The sequence below is a fragment of the Coccomyxa subellipsoidea genome, assembly GCF_000258705.1.
Source record: "Coccomyxa subellipsoidea C-169, whole genome shotgun sequence".
NCBI classification, from domain to species: Eukaryota; Viridiplantae; Chlorophyta; class Trebouxiophyceae; family Coccomyxaceae; genus Coccomyxa; species Coccomyxa subellipsoidea.
Window position 1 is genome coordinate 1,155,376 of NW_005178030.1, and position 13,003 is coordinate 1,168,378.

Below are 13,003 nucleotides of genomic sequence, written 5' to 3' on the forward strand. Positions count from 1 at the left end.
TAAGTGTTCCCGGAAAGGGCCAAATGGCAAGTCACGAGCGGCATGCGTTGCATGAAGCATGCTTGGGACAAACTTCCCCGGCAGATGGCCAGCTCATGAACACTGCAGATCTGCAGATGTGCAGTCTAGACTGTGTCTGACCAGCTGTGCTTCTTTGCTTGAAAGTCATGGCTTGCCAAACAGTACTGTGTTTGCAGAACAAGCCCGGCCTTCAGCCCACTGGCAGTCAAACCGGGCTTCATTTTCCATATTCTTGCAACACATATTAGATCTTCAAATATGCAGCTGCGCCTGCCGCCATTGCCAACCATGCATGGCCAATCAACTGTTCAAACCATCCATCAATAGGGCCAAGAATAGTCAGTGAGATGGTCTGACCCGTTGACGAGATCCATGGCGTCCTGCTGGCGCGCGAAACGTCACTGATCAGATGACCAATTTAGGCGCCAACGTGGAACCCATGTGGCCAAAACATGACGCCGATTGGAGTTCATTCTTCAACACTCTTCCGTCCGTAATAGGAACCTGCAGACTCGTCATCTTGCTCACTGGATTAGGAGGCTGTAAAGGACGGCGGGAATCTGAGCTAGATACTGTGGGAGAGAGCCGATCGGAGAAGGAGTGGCTGGAGGTGATTTGCTGTCTTAGCATATCCACTGGACTGGAATCTTCACAATTAGACTTCAGGTGCATATACAAGACGCTTATGACTGGTTCCGATGCATCACCCTGACCCCAAAAATGCTTTCGCGTTTGTTGTGCCGCTCCGATCGCATCCGTATAGGTAACCTAGGGTTTAAAGTCGGTTGCTTCTGTTAAGAAAGATCACTAGCCAGAAAGAAAAACATTATGTAGCCGAACAAGTTGTAAGGCATCGGGGGGCTGTCCTGAGTCGAAGCTTGGCCAATTAAGGCTGAGACGGTGAAGATCACAGCAACGCAAGAGTTGTACTACAGATAGCGCAAGAGATATACAGTGACGCCTTGATCGAAATTGTGACATGTACAAACGCTAAATTTTGCTAGTATCTTGATCACAGACTGAAGCTTAGAACCAGTCATGGCGCTGGGCGAGAAGACCGGCATGGAAGACTCGGCACACGCCAACAAAGTCAACTTTTCGAAAGACCCGGAGGGCCAGATGGAACTCGACGATAAGCAGACCGTGCCAGAATATGTTGGCAAGGGTGAGTATTCCAACGAGCCATCAGCTCGTCCTTGACGTTGGGAGTCCCGCATGTCGATTCGTTGAAGCACGACCACGAGTTTGTACCACAAGGCTTCGTCATTGCACGAAATTCTTTGCAGAATGACCAGCAGGAGATTGCATGATAACTCGCGAGCCGAAAGCAGCCGTGACCAGGCCACTGCCACCCAGACCGTCAAACGATGCGAAACCCCACTGGCCTTGTGCACGCTGGGTGCCAGCCTGCGTGGGGCCTTGCCAGCGCAGCTGATCATTCTCCGTTTGTGCATAGGCGAGTGGTACCACATCGGCTACCACATGACCGCGGCTGTGGCCTCTGTGCCCACCCTTGGCCTGCCCTTTGCTGTGTCTCTCCTCGGCTGGGGTGGAGGCCTGGTTGCGCTGATTGCTGGGGGCCTGGTGACCATGTTCACCTCCTTCCTGGTCTCTAGCATGCTTGAGTATGGCGGCAAACGCCACATCCGCTTCCGCGACCTGTCTGTTGCTGTCTTTGGTGCGCAAGTTTTTCCCACTCTTATCTTCGATATCTTGTGTGGCTGACCACTCTGGTTTGATCCTGTATCGAGTGTCAAGTCCCTTCGAGGACTGATTCTGAGTTGTGCCAATGCCCGCGATACATTCCTGCTCCATTTGCATGCAGAAAACCTGTCCTCCAGATATCTTGCTCCGCACCCTGCAGTGTGCATTATTGTCTGCTCCTGCGTTGCTGTTGAACACTGGAGTGGACCAGATCTAGGAAACTGCAAGTGTTGCAGGTGAGCTGGCCCTCTTAACATGCCTGCTGTGCACATGCAGGCAAGTCCGGCTGGTGGGCTGTGACCCCCTTCCAATTCGCGGTTTGCATCGGGACCACCATTGCCAACCACATCGTGGGGGGGCAGGCCATCAAGGTGCGCCCTGTCAATCATTGCATCCGTCACTTTTGCAAAAGCACTTGGAATCTCTTTGACGGGGAGACACATCTGAGAGATATCTCCATCCATGCAACTTCTGCAGCCGGCCCGATCCGGTCTAGGAGCAAAGGATCACACCTTTGGGCTCTTGTCCCTATTTATGGCATCTCCCGTATTTGAGAAGTTGGCAAACGCTGCTGCAAGGGCTCTTGTGATGCCATGCTGCCTGCTCATGCAGCAATGCTCTGTATCTCCTAGTGCAGACTTCCGGCCACCTGTGGCACCAGTGAGGCAATCATTGCCTTTGGGCTATGACTGTGCAAAACAATCTCAGGGAAAGAGGAATGCAGACATCAAGGCAAGCGCCAGAAGACAGAAAAACCCAGTGCACGTCATGCAACAACAATAATGCCCCGCCCAATATTGTTGCAGACTTCAGATTTTTGAGGTTGTATTTGTGTGTGGCCAGGCCATAGACGTGCTGGCGCGGGGGGAGACACCGGTGACACTGACGCAGTACATTTTGGTGTTTGGAGCGGTCAACCTGATCCTTGCCCAGTGCCCCAACTTCCACTCCATCCGCTTTGTCAACCAGACCGCCACTGTCTGCACAATCTCATTCTCAATCATCGCAGTCGCACTCTCTCTGTACTCAGGTGAATCCCTACAAGTATTTAATTCGAATGAATGAACCCCAAACCCACCAGTGTTGAATCAATCTTTCTTAAGAGATTTCAGCAGAGCGCTTCGCGCACACATAAAACTGTTTCTTATTCTTGCACCATCTCATTCTCAATCAATGCCGTGGCTCTTTCTCTGTGCTGAGGTGAACCCCTGCACCATCCCTTTTTTTCTCATTTTCCTTTTTTTCCCCTTTGTTCTTTCTGCAGAGGCTGATGTTTGCTTAGCGTCAGTTTGCACGACCAGATCAAAATTGCCCACGCTTGATGCAGATGCAAGTACGAATCCTGTCCTATGTGTGCCTGCAATTGGCTCCTGCAGTTTGGTGCATGCTTCTCCTGTGTGTTTCCCTCTCACCTGCCTTCCTTGAAGACAGTTATCATGTGGAGGCTTTATGCTTCCACTGCCTATCGTATCAGCTGACCATATGTCAGGGCATGTCACATAGACAAACATCGTGGGAAGCTGAGTGTCAAAAAGCTGGTAAGGACTTCCAGGATTTTGAAATTTTTTCGTGGTGGTGCAGGTTTCACAATGGATCTGCAGCCAGACTACACAGTCCCAGGAGAAGGGGTGAACAAGCTCTTCAACATCTTCAATGGCCTGGGTATCATGTGAGGCCCACTCCCCGTGCATTTACATCTTAAAAAAGCCGATGGATGTAAATCTATGTACAGAAAATGTCCTCCTATTGGTTTGTAAGGAGGCAGCTTGCACCCTGGACAGTGAGAGAATGAAAGCTGTGCAGGTTCATCATGTTTTCATGCATGCAGTTTCCTGTCTTCCAAGTCGCAGGATGTTGAGATTGCTTGTAGATTGGATGAATGTGCATGCAATGAGAGTGTGCTGACAATGTGCTGTGTGTTTTGTGCTGCTCAGGGCTTTTGCTTATGGAAACACCGTCATTCCAGGTGGGGAGTTATTGCTGAGAGACCTCTCCCATTTGACACCCCTCGCTTCGTCACAATGATTGCAAGTATTTGTCCTAAGTAATGTCGTGATAATTCCTGCAAAGGAGTGCATGTTGGCAGCAACCTCTGTGACTCGAAAGAGAAAGAGCTCTGTTCAAGTCAGTCTTGCTGATTCAGATGATTCATCATTTACTGATATTGATTGCAGAGATCGGTGCAACCGCCAAGGCGCCAGCCATGCGGACAATGAAGGGTGGCATCATTATGGGCTACTGCACCATTGTGTCTGCCTACCTCTGTGTCTCCATTACTGGTGAGGGCCCCCTCCATACAATATCTGAACAGTCTCTTCTTTGCATGTCATGTGACAGGGTGCCCCCCACCTCTAAGAAATAGGATGCGGCACTTGGAGGTCTTCCGAGGCCTTGGGATTTGGTGGGATGGATTGTACACTGCTTGCTTCTCTTGCTTGCAGCATTGACATGTTGTGGGCATTCCAATAATTGAAACCGGGGTTGACTGCTAAGGAAGATTTCTGAATAATATGTCGGCTCATGGTCCTGCTGTGTGCAGGGTACTGGGCCTTTGGCAACGGCGTCAAGGGACTTGTTCTGGGCAGTCTCACAAACCCGGGCTGGGCTGTCATCATGGCCTGGGCCTTTGCTGCCGTGCAGCTCTTCGGCACGACCCAGGTGACTTTTAATGCCCCTGTCAACAAATGATTTGTGGGGTATTAAATGCTGGGGTGTAGATAAGCTGGCTGCTCACATCATACATGCTCTGTGGCTTGGTGGGCATCACTCATCAACTCATGGCATGGCAAGCAAGACCGCTGCTCGTGACAAGGAAATTTTTGAACTCTTGAGACTTCCATTTGTATCCTGTCAACAGATTGGGCTCCTGATGCGAATGGGTAGCTGTCTGGTAGGTAGTTTGCACAGGATCTTACACTCCTGTTGACGTACAAGCAACGCTTTGGGCAGAAAGAATGGGGGAAAGAAAGGAAAGTTTATGACAAAGGTTTTGGACTGTGAGCAGGTGTACTGCCAGCCTATCTACGAGGCCTGCGACAAGACCTTTGGCAATATCCTGGCGCCCACATGGAACCTTAAGAACACAATTGTCCGCCTTATCTGCCGCACTGTCTTCATCTGCCTCTGCATCCTGGTGAGTTCCCCAAATGAGCACAGCCTTGTTTGCGCATGGAAATCAAAACCAAGGAACTGTTTTCTGTCTTGTGCCCAGCATTGCAGTGAAGCAGCGACTGCAACACACCTTTGGGTGTGACAGCAAGCTGCAGGAGAGTGGGACAATCAATGAGCAGAATTACCTGACTTCCAAAGCCTTTCTCACTGGATTGCTGCTGGGTCGCCTTCAAGGGTGGATTATGATAAGCTTGACTGGTAGAGGGTTGAGGGTTTATGTACAGTCTGGGACAGAGTGTGAGATTCTGGGGTGCCTGGCTGCAGGTTGGCGCAATGTTGCCCTTCTTTGTGGACTTCATGAGTCTGATCGGTGCAATTGGCTTCACTCCTATGGACTTTGTGCTACCCCAATTCCTGTGGATCAAGGCCTACAAGCCAAAGGGATTCTCGTGAGTGCTCTGCCTCTCTCGATACAAGCATTGAACACCGGTGATAGTCCCATCTGAAATTTAACCTCATGGCCGCATGATTCTCTTGTGACAAGAGACTGCACTCCCAGATTTGCACCTTATAAGCATTTGTGTCTGTTTGTGTCCCTGTTGCAGCACTACATACATTCCCGTTCGTTCTGATTCAAAATTCTAAAGACTGCACTGAATAGTAATTAGTGCCTTCTGAGGTGTGTTATTTCGGGGTGGATGATGAATGTGCTGTGCAAATGCAGAAAGTGGTTCTCCCTCCTGGTCGCTATCATCTACATCATTGTGGGCATCATGGCATGCATCGGTGCTGTCAGGAGCATTGTCCTGAACGCAGTCAACTACAGCCTCTTTGCCAACCTGTGAGCTAGTCTGTATAGTTTTGAAGGTGAGTCACCTTTGCATGACATTTGATGCGCCCTTATGCTCTGCTGTGCATGCGTGGCTGTTTTGCATGCCCATTTTGACGAATTACATTGTCCTTCTCACTTTGTGCAAGGCTCCTTTGTCCTTTGCCAGTGTCTCAGTGACTGAGAGACAGCCATTGCCGTACAATTATTGTAAGCTTGGCCATTGTTACAGCCATCAGCGTAATGCTCAGGCTTCGTTCCTCGTGTCTACAGGAGTTGCCGCGCCTCATTTGGAGGGCTCTCATGGATCCTTTGAAAAAAGGAGCGTATTCTTTGGGCTCCAGTAATTGCACGAGCCAAGTTTTATTAGGACTTTCCGCCATGCGCACATTACATTGCCCATCAGCCCACATGGTGGCTGTATACTGTACCGATAAACTGAGCGCACTCAGTGCGAGAACGTCCAATGGCTCTCTCACCTGAACATCATCAGACAAGGGGAGCAGTCTAATTGTTTTGCAAGGTTTAGCATCTGCTGCATGGATTGGCAAGCCCTTGCCAACCAATGCAATCGCAGCTCAATTGGTATTATATCAACAGGGATTTGAATCCATGCCCCCTCGCTGTGCACAGCGGCGGCGATGGAATTCGTCGGCTGCCATTACGCAGCCCAGAATGATCATTGCATTCATTCGTTAGGCCCTGACAACCTATGACAAATTGTGTCCCATTTTTTACTTTTTGCGGGTCTTAGCTCTTTCCCTGGCAATTGATGTGCTCCATGGTTGTTGACAAGTTAGTACTGGGTTTTGGGATATGGGTCACCGATTGGGTGGCCCTGGAGCGGGGCTAAGGAATGTGCCATGCTGGGACCATGGACTGCAGCAGTAATGTTTAGTGCTCAGTGAACACAGACGAGCTGTTTGCAAGATACAGTTTGTATAGTCTATAAAGTCTGACCAGGACACGGAGATGAGCACATTGCCGTTGAATAGAAAGTCGGGCCACTTTTGCATCCCACACTTCTGCCAGTGTCTGCCAGTGTTCCTCGTTACAGATGTCCTTCTGCTACAATGGGTATTCATAATCTCAAGCGTTTCCACTTCTGTCTTAGTCTTGAAATCAAACCAGGGCATACACCTGCATATTTTGCGTCACCCCGCAACTTCTGCATGCAAAATGCAACTCGAGATATCATATGATTGCCGGGATGCTAATAAAACCTCCGGTCAGCTTAAGCTTTCAATATGACTTTGATGTACTCTCGCCATATTGTCACAAGCAGCACAACACAAATCATGGCATATGCAACCACAATCATATAGCTGGGGTTTTCCTCTTCAAAATATTTGGTCCCTTCCTGTGCTGCTTCTCAACCTCTGCCGCAGCTCTGTTCGGGGTACAATTTTCAAAGACATGCAACCTCCCAACACAACCCCCATTCTGGGCGTGTTCAATCGCTGTAGAGCATTTGTGGCCCCACCATCCTACGATCAATTACCTGCCAGTGCCCAACTGGGTGCTGCTATAGGCAACGCAACATATGACAACATGTAAGCTACCACAGAAAAGGACAAGTCTCAAGTCTGGGCGGCAGAGACCAACTCAATAATTTTATGGCCCCTCCCTGGACCTCACACCAATGCCAGTAAAAGGTTTCTAGTAGGCAGACACATGCATCCTGCTTGTCCTGTTTCTGATGGGTACTTCAACACCGGCTGCGCACCCCAATCTCTTGCCTATTGAAAATTGCTCTGCAAACACCTCCTATTGGGGACTTCTAAGGGGAGGGCCTGAACCTTTTGATGCCCTAAAATTGGCAGGTTCAGGATTGCATTACACAAAATTGCCCTCAAGGGGCTGCTTGATGAGCTGTGCTGGCTATATCTTGTTTGCTGTGCGCTCCAGAATTTCTATGCTCAGCAAATTCTTTGAGCCCTCGATCACAGCAGTACTGACTGCCCCCGTTTTGCTGTGCAGAAGATGTAAAATCCTTGTCATACAAGACTAAGGGAATTGTTTTGCTGTGCAGGAGATGTAGATCCCTTGGCATGCAAGACTAGGGGAAATCGCTTGCAGGCTGGCTCAGCTGCTGCATTTGCGGCCTCTCAGCCGCACCGGCAAAAATCTGAGCCCACTTTTGTGCTCTTAATTCTTTCACCATGTGCTGACCGTCATATGATCAAGCGGCTTGTCTTTGCCGCTGCCGGCGCTGCCGCCATGGTGTCTTTGACATGCCATGCTACTCACGCTGTGTGCCGCCGAAGTGCAGCGTGCGCGCCGTGCCGGTGCGACCGACTCAAGCCATAAAGTCTCAGGCAGCGGCCGGTAGCTGCCAAGATGGCAGCGCAAGGAAGGACATAGCCCACCACGCTGTGCACGCTGCGCACCAGAGCACAGCGCAGTGTACGCCGTGTCGGCCGTCTCAGTCAATCATGGCGGGCACGGCGGTTGGCAGCTGGGTGGCCTCCACCTCGCAGATGGCCCTCTGCAGCACCGCCCTGAATTCCTGCAGCGTCGGCATCGCGCCTTCGATGGCGCAGGCCGCATCGTGGCCCAGGCCGCTCTGCAGAATGATGACATACTCCTGTGGCACTCGCGCATCCTGCAGGAAGGGGGCAAAGTCCGCCTGCGCATGCACATCGCTGAGCAGTTACACTTAATGGGAACGATGCAAGCACGAGGGCGCGTCAGCTAAGCTGAATGCACCACCGAGTCTACAAGTGACCCCGGCTACAACTGGGCCTGGCTTGCCGTGGACTCGGGGTTGAGAGGCACCTTTGTGCTAAGCATGCAATCTAGAGATCAAGTGTCGTGGAACTGGCATCAGTATGAACTTGCAAGAAGCGACTGCTGTTAGGATCGTTGATTCCATGGCTATGTAAAGCAGGGGTGAAGGGTGGATGCAAGGAAGAGGTAAAGGGTGCCCACCTCGCAGAGGCCGGTGTGGCGCATCATCTCCGCAAAGGCGACGCGGACGTCTTCGTCTTCATGGTTCGCCGATGGGGCCTCCTTGATCGCGTCAGTGATCGCAGCCTGCCGCGATGGGAACACGCAGAAAATTCTCAGCCCCCTTGCCAAGCATGAGATCTTCATCGACAGCCAAGAATGCATGCAATCCAACCCCTGGCATGCCATTCTGCGTAGGCCCCATCAGCAGCCCAGATGGTTCCGGGGAAGCTTGGCACATCAGGAAGATCAATGCAAAGACGCTGCCGAGCAAGATTTTGCAGGACATACTCTTGCAAGATGGGACTGCATGAGGGCTGAAATGCACACCCGGTTGGCAGGGTCGGCGTTGGTGGCCCGGTAGCGCTGCAGCAGCTTGCTGCAGACGGGATGGCCCCCATGCAGCATATTGACGCCGACGGTGCACAGGCCGCGAATGTCGTCCTTGGGGCTCATGAAGGACCCGTGCAGCACGTTCGCCGGCTGGTAGGTGCCGATGGTGCCCCTGCAGCAGCCAGAACAGGCACATTCATTAGTCACCGGTCACTCGCTCTAGAAAGCACACGGGAAGCTTCCAACGCAGCTTCCCGGCAGCTGCTGCCTTGCTGCTAACAGTGACACTATTCTAGCACCGCAAAGGGCCACCGGCACTCACAGGTTGAGCACCCTGAACTCTGCACAGCTTGGCTGGCAGGCATGCAGCAGGAAGCGCGAGAGCAATGCGGGGTCATGGGCCACTGAAGTGGAACACTTCTTGGCAGGAACAATGTAAGGGATGCTGCGCACCTCCACATCTTGTCCGGCTCAGAGATCATGTAGGACAGGCCCCAGTCGATGAGGATGACACGTCCGTCCGCTGTGAGCATGATGTTGGCGGCCTTTACGTCCGCGTGGACCCACCCCATGCTGTGGGCGTACATCAGCACGTCCACCAGCTGCATCATTATCCACAGCTGCATGTAGATGCCGGGGCGCGCGAATGCACTCCTCCCCACTGTGCCCTCCCTGGCGGGCCTGCATGACAAGCACGGTGCGGTCAGCTCAACACAAAAGGAGTCCAGTCAGCATGCCTATTCTAGCAGGGGACGTTCTCAGTGAACCTCACCAGCAGCTCATCTGCCAGTCACCCCATCCCCTAAATATTCTTAATGAAGATAGCCATGTGCAACCATGGAAGATTGGCTACTGTTTTCACACAGAAGATTGGACAACCACTGACACGTTAATAAGCAGTCAGAAACTCGTCCCCGCCCATCATTGGAATGGCAACAAAGAAGACTGTAGTGAGGTGTGCGGGCGCACCAGATGGCCTCCTCCAGGGAGCCTCCAGAGATGAAGTTCATGGCGAGGCCAAAGGAGCCGTCCGAGCGCGCCACAAAGCAGAGAAGCTTTGGTATTGACGGGTGGTTCATGGACAACAGCGCGACTGACTCCTTGTTGAGCACCTGCTGGTCCCGCGGTGTGGAAGCCTTCTTCACCGCCATCTGCATCTGGTGCAGGTCGACTGACCCGCAGGCGCCGGAGCCCAGGTGCTTGACCAGGGGGCAATCCGCCTGCAGCAGTGACACGGTGACATTTGGGGCTCCTGCTTGGATATGGATGCAAGGCTTCAGAAGACAGACGTGCATGCTCATCAGCACAGAGCTGAAGCTGTGGCGGTTGAGTGCAATGCAAAACAGAGACTGGTAGACACTGGCATGGCTGCCATGCTTGCTGATGGTGGGCGGCAGATGGTGGATAACAGAGGGCAGTATGTTACACAAGACAGCATGTCATACACCAGGGAGATAATATAGGTGACTGCCAAGGGGACTGCAGCCAGCAGGCAAATGAGCCAGGAGAAAAGCAATGAGGAAAAAAGGGACGCGCACCTCCGAGACGATTGGGGTGCGGCTTGGGTCTGCCAGCTGCTGCAGCAGGGCCAGCTTCTCTCCATTTGCTTGGTTCCAAGAATCCAGCAGACGCTGGTTGTCCAGGACCTGCACCCATCAGTCATCATCGGTCAACAGCAGTCAGCGGGAAACATCCATCCACCATCCCAAGGCATGCCAATGCAAGATGCACCCTGCGTCGAGGCTCTACAGCCCTTGTAGGAAGACAGCATGGACAGCAAGGACAGCAGATGCAGGATGAGGCAACGGATGACTCACCGCGGCGTGCAGCTGCGCGGTGCAAGAGTCGAGCTGCGCCTGGATGTCTTGCAGCTGCGCGGCAGCTCCCATCATCGCTCGGTCCGTCCCAGCGGCCACAGCGGCAGCGGTCTGGGCCTCGCTCTCCTGCAGGTATACAGGATTGCTGTCAGCACATGTCCACAAATGATCATGACCACTCCTGGGGTCTACATACATACCAGCAAGCACCTCACAATCGGATCCACCTCTCCACCAGCAAGCTTGGTGACATATTGCTGGGTGGGCCGAGGTTCACTGCGACCTCGGCTCCATTCAAGGGATCACACATCAAGGAAATCCCATGCTCGGCACATGTTGAAAAGCGGACACTGTCTGAGGAGACATCCTCACCTTGATCTGCAGCTGCACCGTCTTTGCGTCCAGCTGCGCCTGCAGCTGCTGCACAAGGGTGCGGCTCTGCAACAGGTCGCGCATAGAGCGCTGCAGGCCTTGCCGGGCCGCCTGCAGGTCTGCATCCCTCTTCTCCGCTGCCTGAGAGGCCTCCAGCGCTGTCTGCTCCAGCTCTGCCTCCCTCCCAGCCAGCGCCGCCCTCAGTGTCTCCAGGAGCCCCTGATCTGCTGCTCTGGCCTTCTCCAATGCCAGGACCTTCTCTAGCAGCAAGGTGATCCTCGCCTTGTCAAGTTCCCGGTTCTCCACCAGTTCTGTCACCTGCAGAAAAGCCCAAGCCTTGTAAGCACTTGCAGGCCCTCAACAAGTGACCTGATTCATACAAGGCATGCACATTCTAGATTAAGTTCTGTCCTTTTGTTTGTCGAGACGCTCAGCAGATCAGGGTGTGGTACTGCATTGATCAGGGCCTCAAGATGGCTCCTGGGAACCGCTCTTTCTGCTTGAACATGCATGGACCTATCATATCTGCCAGTCCTAGAAGGCCTCATCGGCGCACAGATTCACTCAAAGATGCACGGAGTGACTGAGACGTCTCCTTGCATCTCGCTGAAAAATAAAACTTCACCTGTGCAAGCGGGACAAGCACCTGCGCTCTGAGAACTTGGCGTGAGGTACTTCTTGCCCGGGCCGGTTTGTTCGCCTTGGTAGTATCATCCGTATGGACTCGTGTGCCTTGGAAACACTCCGTTATCTGCGTTGCAGACCCTTATCAGGTTAATCTTTACGTGGGATCAATGCCAAAGGCGCCGTCGCCATATTGATCAAGGTGCCAGTACACATTGCAGAGGGTTCGCAGTGGCTCTTATATGCGTAATGTAACGTACATAGCAGTAACACGACGTCGGGCTGTGACATCTCACGACCAATTAGACAGACTGGCGACCTCAGTTAAAGTGGTTGAGATACCAGCTGCTTGCTGATGCCAGGTGAAAATGTATGTATTGTGAAGCTTAAAAGAGTTTCTCACCCAGCTGAGGATGTTCTGAGACCACCTCGATGATGTTGCTTGTGAAACCATGTTGCCAAACCTGGTACGAATCCTTGGCGCTACGGCACGCTTGTACTGCGGGCAAGACTTACAGATGAGGTTGCAATAGACACAATAGTTGCCAGAAGATCTTGTCGGTGTGAATATTTGAGAATTTTTGGTCAGCTGCTTCTGGCTGGGTTTGGGTGCCACCCGCCTGGGCCCAGGGTGCCCAGTTTGGGGCAAGGTGGGCAGGTGACTCACTCACACGTGGTCTGAGTCAACGCGCGTCAACGCACGTCACCTGTTGGAAACTTGTGCTCCCTGCTTGATGTTCCTGCAAATCTGTTGATAAAAATTGAGTGTGAGATGCTTGATCGACGACAGTATAGCGTGCTGCCGAGCTGGTGTGTTTCTATGCGAATGTTCTGCCAGACGTCACGTGAAAGATGAACGAACCTTGGACGCCACTTACCTATGGCAGATCTTCGGAGAAGGTCTGACCAAGCTCTGAATATCTTACGATGGCAATATCGGGTCGTTCACACCGGCATCATCACGGGACACCCCCAAGTTGTGTCAGACACCGTGACAGCCGAGTACATCGGCACGACGACACCTAGCAATATTCGTGGCAAGGTTGTTTTCGTCTCAATCAATATATTGAGCTCACATGCCGTTGTACCTAGGCCATGAATTTGCTGAAGATATTGATAGCCATCCCACAAGGTAAACGTACGTCCTCCCAAGATGCAGTTAGCAGCATCCAAATGATGCCTTTCCCTGCACTTGTACAGCAAACTGGCATGCACTCGTAGGATGCTGAGCCATGATCAATGT

General features: G+C 52.2%; 2 protein-coding genes across 2 annotated transcripts; one reads left to right on the forward strand and one right to left on the reverse strand.

Annotated features, from left to right (window-relative positions):
- The first annotated feature begins 532 nt into the window (after positions 1-532).
- COCSUDRAFT_24967 (hypothetical protein) lies at positions 533-6,754 on the forward strand. Its single transcript, XM_005645685.1, has 13 exons — positions 533-687; positions 1,040-1,186; positions 1,478-1,699; positions 2,002-2,096; positions 2,569-2,755; positions 3,307-3,394; positions 3,660-3,691; positions 3,900-4,004; positions 4,265-4,383; positions 4,730-4,858; positions 5,161-5,285; positions 5,561-5,703; positions 5,939-6,754. The coding sequence occupies exons 2-12, from the start codon at positions 1,060-1,062 to the stop codon at positions 5,679-5,681; spliced, it is 1,350 nt and encodes a 449-aa protein (XP_005645742.1). The 5' UTR covers positions 533-687; positions 1,040-1,059; the 3' UTR covers positions 5,682-5,703; positions 5,939-6,754.
- Positions 6,755-8,090: 1,336 nt separating this feature from the next.
- Positions 8,091-12,214, reverse strand: COCSUDRAFT_43521 (kinase-like protein; the record flags this gene model as incomplete). The annotated part of the gene is made up of 9 exons (XM_005645686.1): positions 8,091-8,294; positions 8,597-8,701; positions 8,945-9,119; positions 9,401-9,628; positions 9,917-10,167; positions 10,486-10,593; positions 10,765-10,890; positions 11,137-11,454; positions 12,164-12,214. The coding sequence occupies 9 exons, from the start codon at positions 12,212-12,214 to the stop codon at positions 8,091-8,093; spliced, it is 1,566 nt and encodes a 521-aa protein (XP_005645743.1).
- Between the last annotated feature and the right edge of the window lie 789 nt (positions 12,215-13,003).

Coding starts and splice junctions, on each gene's coding strand:
- COCSUDRAFT_24967 (XM_005645685.1), top strand. CDS start 1,060: ATGGCGCTGGGCGAGAAGACCGGCATGGAAGACTCGGCACACGCCAAC. Junction 1,187..1,477: donor GCCAGAATATGTTGGCAAGG/GTGAGTATTCCA, acceptor GTTTGTGCATAG/GCGAGTGGTACCACATCGGC. Junction 2,097..2,568: donor TGGGGGGGCAGGCCATCAAG/GTGCGCCCTGTC, acceptor GTGTGTGGCCAG/GCCATAGACGTGCTGGCGCG.